Here is an 18261-nt window from a genome sequence, read left to right on the forward strand (position 1 = left end):
GCAGAAAGTTTGATTAGCTTCCCCTCTAACACTCAGTCATGAGCAGCACAGTTTGGTCACGCCTGTTAATCTTTTGGCATTGTCTGCAGCATATGAATTGCAGCATGAAACAAAGCTGTCTAAACGGACAACAAAAAGCAGCACCAGAGAATAACCTTTGTGAAGTACAGGAACAGCAGACATACACAAAATACAATCAGACTGTGAGAAAGTAAATAAAACATGAACCTCAGCGACAGACAAAAGGTGTCTAAGCATAGGGAAGACCTCAGCAGCCAAACTAGCACAGCACCAAGTTTATCTGCTTGCTCAGGACAAGAGAGCTCTGAAAACATACAGCAGATTCTGCAGCAAAAACAAGCACACTTCTTTACTGCTGTCTAGTGACGGCCTGCCCCAACTACCCGAAAACCAATTCTATATTCCAGGAAAAGACATCAGACTTCCTCAGCTTCAGGAATAACCAAAAAATCAAGAACAAGATTTTCCAGGTGTTTGCTTTATTCATTTAGGGAAGACGGGGGGGGGGGGAAATAAACACGATTTTCGTAACAAATGTAGGAAATGTAAATGAATGGGAATATACCACGCCTAGTAAGTGAGCAAGGGGAGGCAGAAGACACTGCAGAAGCAAAGCAGCTTTAATATAAATTGACACTAATTTAATGAAAATTCTGGACTTCATCAATTTAACAGCATTTCCAGTCAGAAGCAATTAGACAAAAATTCTGCTTCTTTAAAATGTCTGAATCAACCATTTGAAAAAATAAAAACACAAACCAAAGAACTACAGGATACTTTCCGCTGACATCATACATAATATATAAATTCTCTTACCTCACATATCAGCCTCCTGCTTGATGCATCAGGCATCAATAAATTTGAAGTTTAAAACCAGGATAATTAGAAGGACGGTTATGAGATCTGGACTCCCCCTCAATTAAAATAGCTAGCGGTATTTTCATTTGTGTGATCTTTTTCAGAAACACAAATTTTGCTTACCTGATGCTGAGTTCATGATATTCTGCTGCACAGAAGGACTGGTGGGAGCTGTAACATTCATCTGGGAAAGCATGGCCTTCCTAGGATCTTGCCATGTTGTTGTTTGATCAATGTGACTAAGACAAAACAAAGCTAGAGTTAGGACAGTCATGCATTCACAGCAATGTCTTGCTAGCACAGAAAGTTTCACAACAAAAGGTTAAGCATGGCAACAACAGCCACATTCAAAACCAAGAAAGAACTGTTTGGATTCTTTCCAAGCATCACCCTACATCAGATTCCTCAATCCCTTACTCTGGCCACCACCACTTCCTCAACAAACAGGTGTAGCAATCAGAGCTAGAGTGATGGTGAGATAAGGCTCAACATGAGGATCATAATCTAGACTGCTGTACCATAACTAGATGTAACCCTGAACTAAATATTCTTTTCCTTTTCTCATTGATTAGGTACTTGTCATTCGTAACTGTCACTACAGAGTTTTTCAAACCAAGCCAATCACGTCTGGAATCTCAAGCACAGTCCAGTAACTTGGCATGATGAGTACATACTCAAGTGCCTAGAGAGTTGTAATGAACTGGCTAGTGAGTAATCATTACTCTTCCCAAACTTTCTGTGCATAGACCACAACCTCAGATTATTTGATGGACTACTCCCCTCACCACTGCCAACTGAACAATCTCTCTGTGGTAATTTAAGTAACCAGTCACACTAGAGCAGTAATATGAAAGTGATGTGTAGCCGCCTCTCAACCACATGTGAAAAGATGAGGACAGCTGGACTGCCAAGTAACACAGCGAGCCCCCTCCACAACCCAACTACACAACTTTGGGAGCTAAGATTTATGTGTTTTGAGAAAACTGGAAAGTACATTCAGCACTGTCATTCACAAAAGTATTCAATTCAATGAAAATACAAAAGTGTAGTGAGTGATTATGTCACCTTTTGAGTGCGTGATTAGCATGTTTTGCTAATGAATAAGTAATGCAGCCTATTCATAACAAGCATCAACATTATGTTGATGCCATTAAGCAACACTGCTCCCAGAAGAATACTGGAACAAAAATTAAAACTATTAATATACACTGAGCACTGACAAAAAAGTTTGTTATTGATTCATTTAGAACTGGTCTCAATTAAAACTCTATTCAAATAGTACTGTTATCAATTGGAATCCAACACATCATTAACTTGGTTACCATTCTTTCTTCATATTAATAATCCTTACAGTTACTTCTTTTTTTCTGGATTACATGGAATGCCCATTTTCATTTACTTCAGCAAAAACTCAACATGTGAAATAAATCGACTGGTGATCTGAGTTTAAAACTAGGTACTCCAACTCATATCTCTGCTTTGTACCCATGTCTTGCGTTGTGCTTTGTATGTATCTTGGTGGATCAACGTGTGTTTGTACTGGACTATCAATCAGGCTGTAAATTTTCCATTTTTTTGTTTGGATTAAACAATACTTGTGCAGCAACTGTTCCCGATTCACAGTTTCTCTTATTTTAAAGCATATTCAAGTTAAAGAGCTGAAACTCTATTATTTTAGACATCCTAGGGAGATAAATAATTCAGATTTGTCACCTCAACACTAGCATTTTTGTGGACATGGACATCTTACCTTGTCACCTTGCTCTCCAGCTAAGAGAAAGGAACCTACATAAGGTGAACATACTGAAGGTGAATCAGGCCTGTTATCTCCTTCAAGAAGAGAACCTACGTTAACTAGGTCAAATTCAGTGACATTAGAAGAGATGAATCTCAAACTTCATTTAAGTATTTGCATGACCACAATATCCAAAAGCTGTGGTCATAAATTAAGACCTTATCATGTCTGGGTGAACAAAACAGAGTATTATTTTCTTCCTGCCCTAAGCAACTAATTGCTATGCCTAGAAACTTGCTAACAAAAACCTTGACTCCAATTAATAAAAATGCTCCACTGAATTATTAAATGTTTTTAACACTATCTTTGATATTCTAGAAGTTAGTGTTTTCTCTCAAAATAGTAAATTTTGCAACTAATTTATCATTTCAAACAAGTGAAAATCAATAGACACAACAAGTTCAGAAGATAATAAAATGGAGCAGTTGTCACCAAAATAATTACTTACGTAGAATTATTTATCACATTCTAATTATTGAAGGGACTTTTTGTTGTAAGGTAGAAGGCATCACAAAATGGCTTTCAAAAAAGTTTTAAAGATATGCATATTTCACCCTCCCTAAACATGCACACAAACAACTCCAGGTCAAAATGTTACAGACACATTGTAGGCAGGGTCACAAAACAGGCAGGAATGATACTTGTACAAAAATATAATAGCAAACAACGCTCTAATTTGTCTGCATGTGGCAACTACTGACAGTTTTCCCTTGTGTACTGAAAACCCCCCATTACTACAGCATTAATTAAAATGGTGTCACTGCCATGCTGGTTTCCACAAAACAGCTCATTTACTACAGGTTCTATTAAACACACTGCATCTTTGGTTGAATATGTTTTCTGATATTCACTAAGAAACATGCCACATGCAACAATTATTTCCTTTTTAGCCTATTATATTTATAAAAAAACCTATTTATTTATAAGTTTGTATTTATACTGGACTGGACTATACATAAACCTTCATACTAGAGAATATTTTTTCACTTTTCTGCAGGTCTATTTTACAAAGCTGGTAAAGATAATACAGATGTAAAAACACTGCACAGTAATGCTTCACAGACTGTGTGTTTAAATTACAGTACCAGCATGTGCTACTCCTCGCCTCTATTTATGTTACATTTGCGCAACTCACTTCTGGGAACAGTGGAAACTGGGAAAACACCACTGCACCCATGATAACACATTCATTTATTTCCATTTAAATCCAACAAAAATCCATGTAATGCTATGAACTTATGAAACGTCTAAGGTGCATATTTTATAGCCTTTGTTTTCATATGCTGCTTGAGCGTAGAGTAAAAAACAGAAGGAAAAAGTTGTCTCACTGCATTACAGAACGATTTTTGCAGTTAAGTGTAGGAACACGGTGAAACAACATTCACCAGTTTTTCCAAATGTAGCTTGATATGGGATAGCTTGATATGGACTGTGGAAGAAGCAATTTTGAGAGCAAGGACAGCATTATTGACTTCTCAAGACTGCTTAAGCATATCACACGAAGTACAGTTAATGTTCCTATGGAGCTATTAACGTGGATAGCGATTTCAGGCAGCAGCACCTTCCAACTTTTCCCTAGCTGAGTATCTCTTGCAAAAAGTGAGCAAGTCCTTACTTGACCAACTGAACTCCAATCAGTAGTCTTAGAGCAAAGAGACACAGATGAAAAGTCTCAAAGTAAGCAAACTGATTACATTAAAATCATGCTAATGATTGTTCAATAAGGCAAACTCTTTGTTCTCTCCCATTCAGCTCTGTGCTCCCTGACTACACATCCATTTCCCCCACACCTTCCCTCAAAACCTTTCTCTTCAACCTCCATCAAACCACAGTCCTTACAACATATCTTATCTCCATATCCTGAGTTTTTAATGCTATATACTAAGAAACCACATAAAATACATTGCAAAAGATCAGTCCTTTTCCACAACTTCCAAGTCATGCTCATCAAATTATGGGATACAAAGCAGGCAAACCTCCACTTTCATGGATGAAATGTTCAAATAAATCCTAGTACTACGGGAAGGAATACAGGTCTTCATTTTGTTCACATCCGCAGCATGTGCAGCATGGTAAGTTACTATAAGCACTGTGTATTTCTCATTGTCATGTTAAGTATGGAAACAGAACTTTCTCCACAGGTAAAGACCTTTACCTCTGTTTTGAACAGCAGTGCAGAAAAAGTCTAAACGGACGTAACAAGAACACTGACACAAATGTTTCTTTCCCTGCATTAACATCCTGTTTCAGCTGGGATAGAGTTAATTTTCTTCCTAGTAGCTGGAACAGTGCTGTATTTTTGGATTTAGTCTGAGAACAATGCTGATAACACACTCACGTTTTAGTTGTTGCTAAGTAGCACTTACCCTGATCAAGGACTTTCCAATTTCCCATGCTCTGCCAGTGAGAAGGGGCATAAAAAGCCGGGAGGGAGCAGAATCAAGACACCTGCCTCAAACTAGCCAAAAGGGTACTCCATATTACAACACATCATGCCCAGTATATAAACTGGGGAGAGTTACCCAGAAGGGAGTGATTGCTGCTCGGGCCAGGCTGGGTTATCGATCAGTGGGTGGTGAGCAATTGTATTGTGCATCGCTTGTGTTTATTGGATTTTCTTCCTCCCTCTCTATTTCCCATTTTTGTTACTATATTTTACTTTATTTCAATTATTAAACTGTTCTTATCTCAACCCATGGCTTTTACCTTTTTCTAATTCTCCTCCCCATCCCAGTGAGGAAGGTGAGCAAGCGGCTGCCTGGTGCTTAGTTGCCGGCTGGGTTTAAACTACAACATCTAAACAGATCCCCCTCTTCATCGCCTCCCCCAGTAGCTGTGTAACGTGACAACTGCCCCAGCTCTTACATTCAGTACCTTCTATTTTACACGACCTGAGCCGTATCTTGATGAAGTGCTACTACCAACCTCAAAATTTTTAGGAAGTATTAGCAAATTATATCAAATCAATGAAACCTATAAATCAGCCATTACACTTCATACAGTACCATCAAATTAAACTTAAATTTTACCTACTCATGAACTAGAGTCACAGCTCTGTATTGTGTGCACAGAACAGAATGAGTAAATATTCTTGGAATTAAAATCAACATTTCTAGGACAATCAAGGAATGCAAGACATGTTACTTCATAAAACAAATGCACAAATCCAACATCTGACACTATATTGTTGCTCATTTATGTCTAGGTGAAGCAAATCCTTGTTAAATCAGACAGGTACACTTTCCAAGGTATGTTGAGGATTTAATTCATAACAGAATTCTCAGTCATCACAAAAGCTTTCCTCCCCCTTCCCCCCCTTTTTTCCATTTATTAGCATAAAGTCACCTTCTATATGGTGCACGTCTGCTATGTTATTTTTAGCGAGAACTTAGGATCTTCTCAGAAAAGATATTATTAACATAAGCTGGTCAGAAATTGCTGGATTATTTCACTGAAATGTGCCATTAGGAAGAAAAGCAAAATATAGTCAACAGGTATTTTAATTTTAGGTACCAAATTAACATCCTAGATGAAATTTCTTCAACAGCAACAAAAACAGATAAAAGAACAGAAAAAAGGCAGAATAAATCATCCATTGCTTCTTTTTGCATTAGTACATGATTCTTCATAAAAGGACATTCCAAAAAAATAGCCACAAACATTCAGAAAGACAAGCTGTTCTTCAGTATAAAAGCATCACCATAAAAAAGCAACTCTCAGTAAAGTAATCCTTGTGTTTTATAACATAGACAAGACTTATTTTACGCTTGTGAGAAAATGATTTCCAGTCTCTAGTGAATCCGAGATGAGTAACTTGGATTTTGGTTTTCAGATTTTTGGGACTGGTTTAGGAATTCACTGGAAAATCCTGTTTTATTAAAACACAAACACACACCACTGACCGCATCATGACAGACCTACCAAAACTGTTGACTTGGCATTGTGTACTTCTTGTGTTGGGAATGGACAGAAAAGCCTGTGTGTAACACAAGCAAGTGCACAAATGAAGCTAAACCTAATTACTTTCTAAACTTAGTGTGAAATTTCAACTTTTCATTATATCCCAAACATGAACTGCTCCATTGACAAGCATGTCACCTATGATTCTGTTTTACCTTAAATGACCCAGCTAAAGATCCTATTTTATCATATTTTTTCCTCTGTATTCCTAACCAGCTGGTTTCCTCAATCCACATAATGCATGACTTTCTGAAAGGTTCTCCCTTTATATTTCTTTTCATCTAAGAACTTTAAAAATTAGATGAATCATGACTGGAGTAAGTTTCTCCTCATAAATGCCATTAAGGAATTATTTTAAAGCTACCACCAGTACATTTTAGTACATTAGGATTTGATGTATAGAAGAAACTTACTTCTAATCCCTTTGCCAAATCCTATACAAACTTGTCCTGTGCATAGGCAGTGTAGGCTATTTGCAAGATATCTACTATAGCAGGCAGAGAAAAAAAAACAGAATATCTACTTCTGCAGAGGCCTTGGCATGAACTGCTCTGATTATCACTCTCAAAAACTGGAGTGTAGCATGCAGAGATTACGGGGTTATGGCCAATGATACTCTTAGGATGTTACACACAATGGCATGGATTCAGCTTTGCCTAAGGGTCAAAGATGTGACATTCTTTGTGCACCCCTTTTTCTACTCTATTTAGGAAATTTCAAGAATGGGGAAAGATTAAAACATGAAACTAAGTCTTCAGCTATATGAACCATTTTTATTAGGCATTGCTAACTTAAAAGTGAAGCACATTTCTTTGCAAATGGTGTAACAAATTTAGTAGCATTAATGCACTGCTTGAGATGACACAAATCTCAATTCCAAGCAGCAACAGTAAAGAGAACATCCTGAAGGGGAAATGAGACAACTCTGTTGGCAATTATCTCTACCCCAATTCAGTCCTCCATAAACACTCCCCTAAATTTGCACCACTACTAGACAAGGACACACTCTTAAAGTGGCTAAAGAGCCTTTAAGGACTTTCCAGCTGTCTTCGTAAATAACAAATCCAACAAACGCAAAAGCTATTGGTCACACAGCAATGAAAATCTCAGGTGCAAAGAGATGATACTCCACCCATTGCTTGGGAAAGCACTGTGTTTCCACTTGTCCTCTCCATATTAACTTGCAGTATTTCCTTAGGTTTCAGGATTATTACTGCCTAAGATATACACAAAAGCACACAGCAATAAAATTCATAATTTCTTAAACTGTTGCCCAAACAAACCCTAAAGTTTGCAACACAGATTGTCTCTTAAGGACAAGAATGTCTCCAGGCATGGCCTAATTGCCTCGAAGAAAGCAACACAGATAAAAGCTTCTGAATATTCCTGCAACACGTAATATGGCTGTATTTTTGAATTTTCCATATCCATATTCCTGTCTTTCTTCTGCTTCACAGGTTTTTATGTGTTAACTAAACAAAGCTGGTGTTGGACTACTCCATCTATGCTACTGATTATGTCCTCACCAAACCATACCAACAGGCTTATCATGACAGAGAGCATACCGGTGATAGGACGATAGACAGCTCTATCCTACTTTCAGCTTGCAAAAGCATACCTTAAAATCAATATGCAATTGTTCATTATGCAAACGCGTGTTGTGCCATAACTGTGATTCCATTAACTTTGAGAACCAAAATGCACGAACATCCGGTTGACCAGGTGGGAAGAGAGCCTGTCAGAACTCCAGCCCCTTAATCAAAGTTTGAAACAGAACCATATATACTACCATACATAACTGCAGTCTTAGGCAGCAGAAATTCATTCAGCAAATTAATGGTTTGAATCTGAACTAAAACAAAGCAGTTAAGGGGAACTGAAATGCCTTAAAAGTCTCCAACAAAGTCTAATTGGTACAGAAACAGATTTTGCATGCAGTCACTAAGAGTTACACAAGTTTTTCTAAAAATCCCTCTGGAATTTATTCCTAAAGCGGTTGCAGCTTGCAAGATGCTAAAAAGTACCAGAAATTCCTGAAAGCATGGCCCATAAAGTTATGGATACTGATACACGAAATAGAGAGTTTTTAGAGATACACAAAACACAGTAGTTAACATCAAGGTATTCAAATGCAGCCTTCATTAGTACACAATACACACACTAACTATTTAATACTAAGCTTATTGATCTGGTTATAAACATCTTGCTGTTCTGAAGTTGCAGAACAGCATTGCCCTTCTTAGGAAAGCACTCACAGAAATGTCCTTACTATATATATGTATATGTGTATATACATATGTATATATTTATATGTACATGTGTACATATGTGTACGTATGTGTATATATGTGTGTGTATATATGTATATGTGTATAATGCTAAAATGGATGCTGGGCAGCAGGAAGGCTAACCATCCATGTATGACTAATAGAAGAGATGAAGGCATGATATGATGTTCAAAGGTTTACCAAATAGGTCCACTTTTATTACAATGTACTCTTGAAACAATTGCCATTTGTCAGAGAGAAAATGGAAACTATAACACATTTATTTTTGCATTTATTATTCCTTTTCTCCTGTGTGTCAGGGCATGTTTATTTGCAGGGCTTTATCCATACTTCGAAAACTATAAGAAACAGCAGTATTAGAGAGGCTTAGAAGAAAAGTCCTCACTCTTACAGTCCTTTTACCAGTTCAATCCTTTCCCAAACTCTGTAAGGGATTAAATGCTGTGATCAAATTCTGCATCACCAGATTTATTTAATTTTAAAGTTGCAGTCTCATTTCCACAGCACAAAAAGAGGCTACATTTAAAGAAAACCTCCCCTTCTCTTCATCCTGCCACAAAGCTAAGAAGTTTGCTTCCTGTGGCCAAGTCACTCGGCATACTCAGAATTCATCTCTCTCTCCTTAATTTTAAACAAAAGAGATAAAGACATATCACCAAGGAGGGCAAATCTAAAGGAAGAACTGTCTCTGCTGCAATTTCAGGTGAAATGACTGGATTTGTTTAACTTCATAGATATCCTCCTATGCCCTGCTTAGCAAGCACAGAGACCTTCTCAACAATTTTGTCTTCTCTTACACTAAGACAAGATTAAACAAACACTAACTTTCACATTATTAAGGGAAGGGCAGATGATTTTCAGTAGTGATGGGCCAAAGAATCCTTTACCACTTTCTTGTCCTTTTATCTCCAAGATTCTAGCTCATGTCTCTCTCCCTAGTTAGCTCTTAAAAGGAGACAAAGCAAGCAAGAGGGAAATCAAATGCCTCTTTGAATGAACAGGAGCCAGGCAATTTTACACCCCTTTCTATATACCCTATTTCTGTTGCCTGAAGGTTTTCAAGTCAGAGAGGCTTGCCTAAGCGTGCTGCAATAAAAGCTGCTATAGCCAGCTGCCTTAGTATCTAAAGGGGGTTCCTAGCAATCCTGTTGAATAACCCTGAGGCTAACCACCACCAAGGAAAACAAAATATGAAGATAAAAAGATTCTTTAGGTTGTTTCCTTATTGCTCTAAGTAGGAAGTCTCAAAGGGCAGTTCAAACCGGTTCCTTGAGTGTTCAGATAATGATCACTCCCAGATGGCCTTGACAGGATGAGCTGACTCTAAGAAATCATTAGGTTGGACCTACTGGAAATGAATGCATAGCATTCTGCTACAATGAATAAGTGAATCTGGTTTTCTTGCCATTAAAATCATTAATATTGACAACTATTTTTAATGTATGCTTCAGAACTGACACTTCACACCTTAAATTGATCAGCCTTTCAGATTTTCTCAGTTTCAGTCATACAAATAGTTTCCTGGACTATTTTTCCCTTCATTTGAGACTGCAGTTTAGCAAAAAAAAACAAAACTCCCCTATTTCCTTTCTCTACACTTACGTGTTTTTAGTTTGTTGCGTTTTTTTTCTTTCTTTCTTTCTTTTTCATTTCCACTTCCTGTGTTTCTGGGGGTTTATTTCATGTCTTAGGGAGAGCTTTTCACTTTTCCAGTTCAAACACTATCTGCTGCGGAGGCTGGGGGCAATAATTCTTGCCACTGAAGCCTTTGTGGATTGCCATGTAAAACAAGAAGAAAATCTTCCAACAGCAAGTTGCTGCCTGAGTCATGACTAGTGAGGTACCTGCTCAGCAAGGCAATCTTACATACTCTATTTTTCGCCAGCAGACTATTGTTTTTCATCCCCCAGGCTTCAACCCCTGGAGACAGATTTCCCAAGCTGCAATGCACCAGAAGCAACAGATTTCTCGGCACCCAGATACCACACACTGTCTAAAGGCTTTGCAAAGTTGTTTTTATTTACCCGTTTAACCTACAGTGGCAAAGACAATACAGAGCAAAAGCATGAGAAGAAATTAAGCTATTTACATTGTATTATTTAAAATGATAGCTGTAGTAATTATATGTATACTATAGTCAAATATAATAGCCACTCTATTTATTTTTAAAAGTGACCTAAAAATCTTTTCAACCTGAGGATTTTCAGTTCCAGGTTCTACATTTTCCTTCACCAGACATGAAGAGTTTAAAGAGCATCAGTTCAAAAAGTATTTCTGAAGTCCATTCTTAAATAAATAATGCAAAGTAAAACTAATTTTAACTCAAATTTCATTGCATTGTTTCTAAAGTTATCAAATGTGAATTTTCATTTCTATTTTGTTTTATTATTAAGTATTTGGGGAAATAACAGAAAAAGTTTGACAGTGAAATAATCACCAGCAAAACAAACTACTTTTTTTCTAAAAACAAAGACCCATATATTCTTTAAAAGAGGTCTTACATTTTAATTTATTCCATTAAATCAACATAATAAATACCAATACCTCGGCTTTTATGTATTTGATGTGCAGTCATTTGGTTTGCTTTCTGATTCTGCTTCTTTTGGTAGAGAGGTAATTACAAATAGTGATCATAAAAAGTATTAAGCAAGGGACTTTATTTAAAATTACTAATTTAAATTACTAACAGTACTTAAAGTACAGATGTCATTTAGAGATACGTAACAGCTTAGGTTTTGCCTAAGTTAGCAACTGTTATGTTTTGTTAATAAACACTGAAGAACCTACTTAGAACTGTTCAACCCAACCCCCCCCCCTTAGATGCAAAATAGATCACAAAACAAAAATCACAGATCTCCCAACTTTCACTAAATTTCAGCAGGAGATTTGTAAGAGTTGAAGTTCCCAATAATTCCTAAATAACTTAAAATTAACACTTTAACTTAGTATAAGCTTATTACAAATTTAGAGTCTCTGGCATTCAACCACTGGGGCTTTGAGGGAGGATGTGCTGCTGAGTGGGAGAAGGGGGAGGAACTTATTTACCTATTTGCACACATTTTTAAAAATCATACTCATAAAATTTATCTCTAGCATTTCAAATCAAGCTTACTAGTAAAAGGTCTCTGTAATACAATAAAGGTACGCATACATCCTACCCACATAAAAGATCAGTAAAAAGGTCACACCAGAAGTTAGTTGTGTGTCTTTCTTAATGGCTATGAGCATCATTATAATCAAGCTCTCCTTGCAGCATAGTCCCTCCCTACTTCCTTACAGTCCAGTTTAGAGACTTCCCCAACCCAAACTTTATGCTTGAATAGTACAGGGTTTATTTCCCTTTTAGGAAGTGAGGCCAGCTCGTGAGGCCAGCTCTTAATACAAGAACTCCCTTATAGTGTTTGCTGACCATTAGTCAGCACTTCCCTATGACCTATCCCTTTCCTCCACTCCCTTTCAGTTCCAAATGCTGCCATTATCAACTTCCAGCTTTTCCTTTTTTGCCTGCAAAACTCAAACTGTTTTAGAAATTCCTTTCATGGTGAAGAAGCTTTTTTTATAATCAGTATTAACTCAGTTTGAACTCCTGGACAAACTGAGTTCTTTTAATCTCTTCTTTCTGTAGGCCTTCTATGGTCAAAAGTCTTCTTATCACCTTTCTACAGGGCTACATTTGCCTACCAACCAGGTAGCCCAAATTGTTTTAAACCCTTCAATTCAAACAAAATTGTAAGTGCAAGCTCTGAAGGTTGTTTAGGTTTTGTCTATTTGCTTAGGTTTGGCTCATTCAATAGCTTGCACATAAAATTCTGGAGATAAAACGTATTTGTTTCATAACCAGTGTTTGGAAGATACACTGCTACTGATCTCAGACATGCCAGTATGTACTATCACATATCTGTAATTTTACCAGCTGAATAATTAAGACACAACTTTTCTGAATTTTAAGAAGTATATTAGAGAACACAGTTAAAGGAACACTATTCATCTCAATTGTGCCTACTTCTCACAAAACAAGCCTTTTTATAGGCTACCTGATATAAACCTGCTGGGCCAAGCTGCATGAACTGAAATGAACACACAGTTACAACATGGCTCACTGTTACTGTAAGCTTCAGAATATCCACCTTGCCCTTTAAACTAAGTAATCTAGATTGTAATCTTCAAATCAGAAGATAAAAACCAGTACCTGCAGGCAAAAAAAGGATATGTATATCTGGAGGTGAACGAAACACCCAGTATCTTTTTAAATTAATATTCCTTCATGTCATCCACAATTAGCCTGCGAAAACCTAATGCTTTTGTAATCCTTTTGGTCTGCTCTGCTCTAGTAATTTTCAACATTCTCATAAAATGTCCAATCTGTATTTAGTGATCTGAATCAATTGCTTCTAGTCACCACATACTAAAGCCTTTTTAAAACAGATGTCATTTTTTCACATCCATTTTGTATCCAGAAATATGGAAGAAGAAAACAAACCACTTTGTTCTTCATCTCCCAGTTTCTTTGTTTTGAACTAAGAGGCTTGAATAAACCGACAAAGTAAATATTCACTTGGCTAATGCTTTCTGAGCTGTGGTTTAACACTTTATAGTTCCAGGTACTTACCCAGCAACTTCCTTCCAGAATTTATCACTCAAAGTTCAGTAGCAAACATGCACTGTTTAGTGTTATCTTTAGAATTTGTTCTGCAATTACTTTATATCACTACACAGGTCATAATTTTAAACCTTATCTCAAAACCTTTTAAAAGTAAACTCTACATTGAAAAGAAATAAATCTATTTCTAGATACCATAACTCTAGTTCTATAAATTGATACATTACACCTTCTAGTCACTCTTCTCTGATATCTTGGTATCCTTTAAATAAATTTTCAGAAATCTGTTTTTTCAGAAAATTGTTACAAAATATTTCCGTTCAAATGAGAACTGAAAAGGACCATTACAGATTGGACAGTATCATGTTCTTGCATTTTCAAGTACATCAAAAAGAACAAAATGCAACAGCATAAAAAGGGCAAAGATTACACTGTAGAAGACAGACAAAATATTCAGCATGAAACTGAGAAAGCAGACAAGGCCCTGGAGCTGAGCAGCTCCATTTCTTTGTGCTCTGTTCCTCCTCATCTCTGACCTGACTACTTATATTCTGAGGTCTTCAGGATTACAACTGTACTTGACTAAATGGACCTTGATTGCAGTAGCCCTGTAATCTAGCATCCTATCTGGTAACTCACCTACTCTACTACAGGGAACAGCTGCTTGGACGGCAAGCATCATCTAAGCAGCCAAATACCACCTTCTGTGCTGGAGCATGCAGAGAGCTGGCTGGAAGCTGCTGCTGACAACACTGCTTCCACATGAGAGAGGAGGAGGAGGGCCTGGAGGCACACTCCTCCTGTTCACAGAGCAGGCCAGGAACTGCTCTTCGTTGATTGTCAGTGCAGCCAAAGGGATGGTAGTAGGCAGATGCTGGATTTGTCCCTTAAACATAGTAACTGCAGTGAGACCATACCACACTACCAGTAAACACAAGACAAACAAATCCAAGTCACTCTGCTACAATTTACTTAAGACATTCATCAGCGATGAGGGACTTCAAGCAAATCGACTTCCTGGGTATCTTCATCAGATACTAAGTATCTTATCTGAAAATCACTGACTATGCTGGATTAACAGATGTCCTGCAGGTGAAAGCTGCTGATGAACAGTTTGCACAAAAATAAATCATGTCCATTGAAAATGAATTTGCATCCTATCCAGAACTGTGCAAGGATCTAATAAACTGTTTAATTACTGAAAACCTGTAGCTATTTTGTGAGACAATGAAACTAATTTAAATTTCTGCACTTTCATAAAATTGAAGGGCATCACATTCCAAAATAATGCAGATCTGAAAACATGGTTTACCTGGCTCCCTGAATGTGGAGCTGATTATGTGTTTTCAGTCATGTAAGAGAGAAGAAAATTGCTGTGAACCACTTCAGCACAGTACTAGTGATGATTAATTGGGGAGTGGCAGAGGAAAAGATGAAACATCAAAAGAAAGTGAACAGTGGAAGTCTAAAAGAAGAAACATGACTTGCAGAGGAATCTGGCAATCCGGTAATATCAACATCTCCTAAGGAGCCAAGCTTCATGAAGAGAAGCTGAAGCAGCCAAGGAAGGAGGTTGAAACCTGCAAGTTTACAAACCACAGGAGGAATTCTTGCTGAGAATGAACAAACTGTTGAGTTCACTGCACAGAAATATATTGGTCTAGGAGATTAAACTGGGAGGCAGACTCTCACTGGAATGGAAGGAAGTACTACATGAAAACATAATGAATCCTCTTCTACCCTCAGGCAGAGGAAGAATTCCTCTTCAGCTTTTGAAACTTCAGCTCAGGTGGAAGAAGTAACTCAATTTGTGAGCAGAAAACTATCACAGAGGAAGAACACAAGTTATCAGAGAGACAAGGAGCTGTAACAGAGACCAGCAACCGTAACAGAAGGATACAGATGTGTTTAATTTTAGCAACTGAAGAGGAGTAAAAAGAACATAATGAAGGAGAAGTTAAAAGATGGTATAAAGGTTTTTCATTGTAAGAACATATTTTGGTTTTAAATCTGTACAAGTCAAAATAAAACGTTACATACTTGCAAAGCAAAGCGTAAAGCATCTAAAATGCATTGTAGGCATCACTTGAGAAACAGAAAAACATCACCAAAAGCTGCAAAGTGGTAAGTTTTACAGTGAAAAATATATGCCAGCTGCATACAAGAAATGTCCTCTTCCCAATGCTAGAATTATTTTTAAAAGTGTTGTGCAATTCCTTCTTGTATTTTGAAAATCTTTTCCACCCCCCAAAAAAGAAAGGAAAAGTTCCATGTCTCTCAGATCGCAAATTATTAGATGAAACACTTTCACATCACCATAGCTGGTAACAACCAGGACTTTTTCCCTTAGTTTTGAACAGAAGAATTTTCTAAAACTATGCAACAAATATCCCCAGAAATGTACATGTATTCTGTGTAAGGTGGTAACACTGTTCTCAGCACAGAGAAAGCCAGCACTGACTTAGCAGTTTTGTGCACAAAGCTGCCCATTTGCTCCTTGCTCTCCTTGGTTTTGCTCTGCTGATCAAAGGAGTTGCCAAGTTTTTTTCTTTACCATTACAAGGCAGGAAAAATGGCTCTCCTCGGAGAGGCCCCTTGTGAAGGTCACAGAGGTTAGCTCCACAAGCCCTGGAGTCTGCTCTGATGCTGGAGTGATTGGCTGGCTTCCCTGCAGTTACCCTGCATTTCCCCTCCTTCACAATAGCGCACTGGTTATGGAAACTAAATATGAAAGAACGTGATGGGGGAGGAAAGAATTTCTATGGAGACACAGTCAAAAACACTCAGAAGTTCTACTTGTTTGAGCAGCCTGAAAATCTAGCACTTTAAAACATTTCTGGAAAACTCAAAGTAAGAATTTCAGCATACCCCCCCCCCCCCAAAAAAAAAAAAAAAATTAAAGGAAAGAAAAAGTTTGCTTTTTCTTATAGCACGAAGGTATACTGGTCTGGAAAAAGTTATTGAAGATGTTTACTTGCCCCATCCCTGGACTTAATCAACTGGAACCCACAGGTCACACCCTCTTAACGAAGACTGAAATGAAGCCAACTAATCAGGATTCGGATTTATAGCACCTTCCAGCTCCTGAGCAGTATCACACCAGAGCCATTTTTAAAATCTTACAGAATATATGAAAGCTTATTTATAGGCATCAGACTCCAATTACTTTTAGGTCCTAAAGTTAAGTAACGAAGATAATTTGGAATACCCAGCAAAGCAATCATTATGTTTCAGATGGTTAACTAAGTAACACTCTCCATTTTCCATAACTTCAAACCTACCACAGCCAGCCACAACTATTTAGGTTTTTCTTAAACATAACAAATTTAACCTCTAGTGTCTACACTGAAAGCTCTTGCTGCTTCGAAGTTATCTACTCCTAGGAAGCAGATTCAATGCTGATCTAAGTAGGGGAAAGTAGCATAAATTTTGCATATCGAAGAAAGAGCTTTTTGAGGCTTCATATTTTGGGGGCACAATTTCATATCACTTTACAAATAAAATCCTGATTCTCAGCACTGCTCAAAAAGCTTTCTTACCACCCTGAAAGCCAAGCCAGGCTCCTTCCTCTCTATGAAAGCATAGGTGTCAAGTTCCACCTCCAGTGCCATCACCCATATGTTTGGACAGGCGAAGTGAATTAAAACTCAGCCATCAGTGCGTTTGATGCTGAACCTACCTCTGCAGCTGTTTTGTGTTCATTATGTTACCAGGAGCCAAAAGTACTTCCAGAAGTAGTCAAGTTGTACAGCCCCACTAACCAGGTATTCAATCTGTTTAAGTACTCTCGAGATTTAACAGTATCCAGTAACAGAGAGGTTCACAGTACAGCTTTTTCTTCTGAGGAAGAATCAACAGGCATCCTCTTCCTACCCAGGCACCTCTGTTCACAAAACATCTAGGAAAACAAATCCTCTGTACTGGAAGACAGCACTAAATAACTGACAACAATAAGATACATCATTAAAGAAGGAATATCATACTTCTTATAAAAGATAGAAGCGCAAGTGGGATTTTGACCCTGTTACTGTGATCTATTCACCTATAGAAATATGTAACAAGAAGTACAGAGACTTTGAAGAGTCTCCAGAACTGCTTTTACCTCCAAGTCCAAATTCAAACGCAGAAGCATTAGGAGAGCAAGGCAAAATCAGCACAATAGCCAAACTGTAACAGAAAGCAAAAGGTATCTATAGGAAAGAGCTGCACCTGATCATCATTATTATTATTTATTGGAGAAACTTCTAAAAAAGCACAAAAACGCCATACCACATTCCTGTTCTCCGAGACAGCTTTCTTGCCTTCTTTTTAGCTGGTGTAGTAAGAGAGAGCACTTCTGCCTGAAAACTGTACCAAACTTCTCAAGCCTCTTTTGGGGTGGCTTCAAAGACCAGCATACCTAACATCTACCAAACCCATGCCCTCCTCAGCTCCCATACAAATGCCAGGTGCACAAGCACTGGCCAGCAGAAGACACGGTTCACCACGTTACCTGAAACATTTAAAATGCCAACAGACGATGTATCTTTCAAAACTACCAGGACAATAAAACCCAAGAGGAGAAAGAATTGAGCCAAGAGTCAGTAACATGTTATTTTGCTAGCAGGCACATCTTTGCCCACCTCAGTATGAGACAAAAAATCTTATCCCTCTTGGCTGATGCTGCCATGCAGGGAAAACATCTCCCTTGTTATATCCTGTGCCAAGATAAATGCACATTTCCTTACCGTGGCTTTGTT

At 37.7% G+C, this 18261-nt stretch overlaps 1 protein-coding gene across 1 annotated transcript in view; it reads right to left on the reverse strand.

Annotated features, from left to right (window-relative positions):
- The window catches only part of YAP1 (Yes1 associated transcriptional regulator), a 91466-nt gene that overhangs the window by 40665 nt on the left and 32540 nt on the right, over nucleotides 1–18261 (reverse strand). The window contains 1 exon segment of the mRNA XM_030476785.1: nucleotides 1003–1118. Coding sequence (XP_030332645.1) covers nucleotides 1003–1118 — 116 coding nt within the window.

This window comes from Strigops habroptila, chromosome 2 (genome assembly GCF_004027225.2).
Source record: "Strigops habroptila isolate Jane chromosome 2, bStrHab1.2.pri, whole genome shotgun sequence".
Taxonomy (NCBI): domain Eukaryota; kingdom Metazoa; phylum Chordata; class Aves; order Psittaciformes; family Psittacidae; genus Strigops; species Strigops habroptila.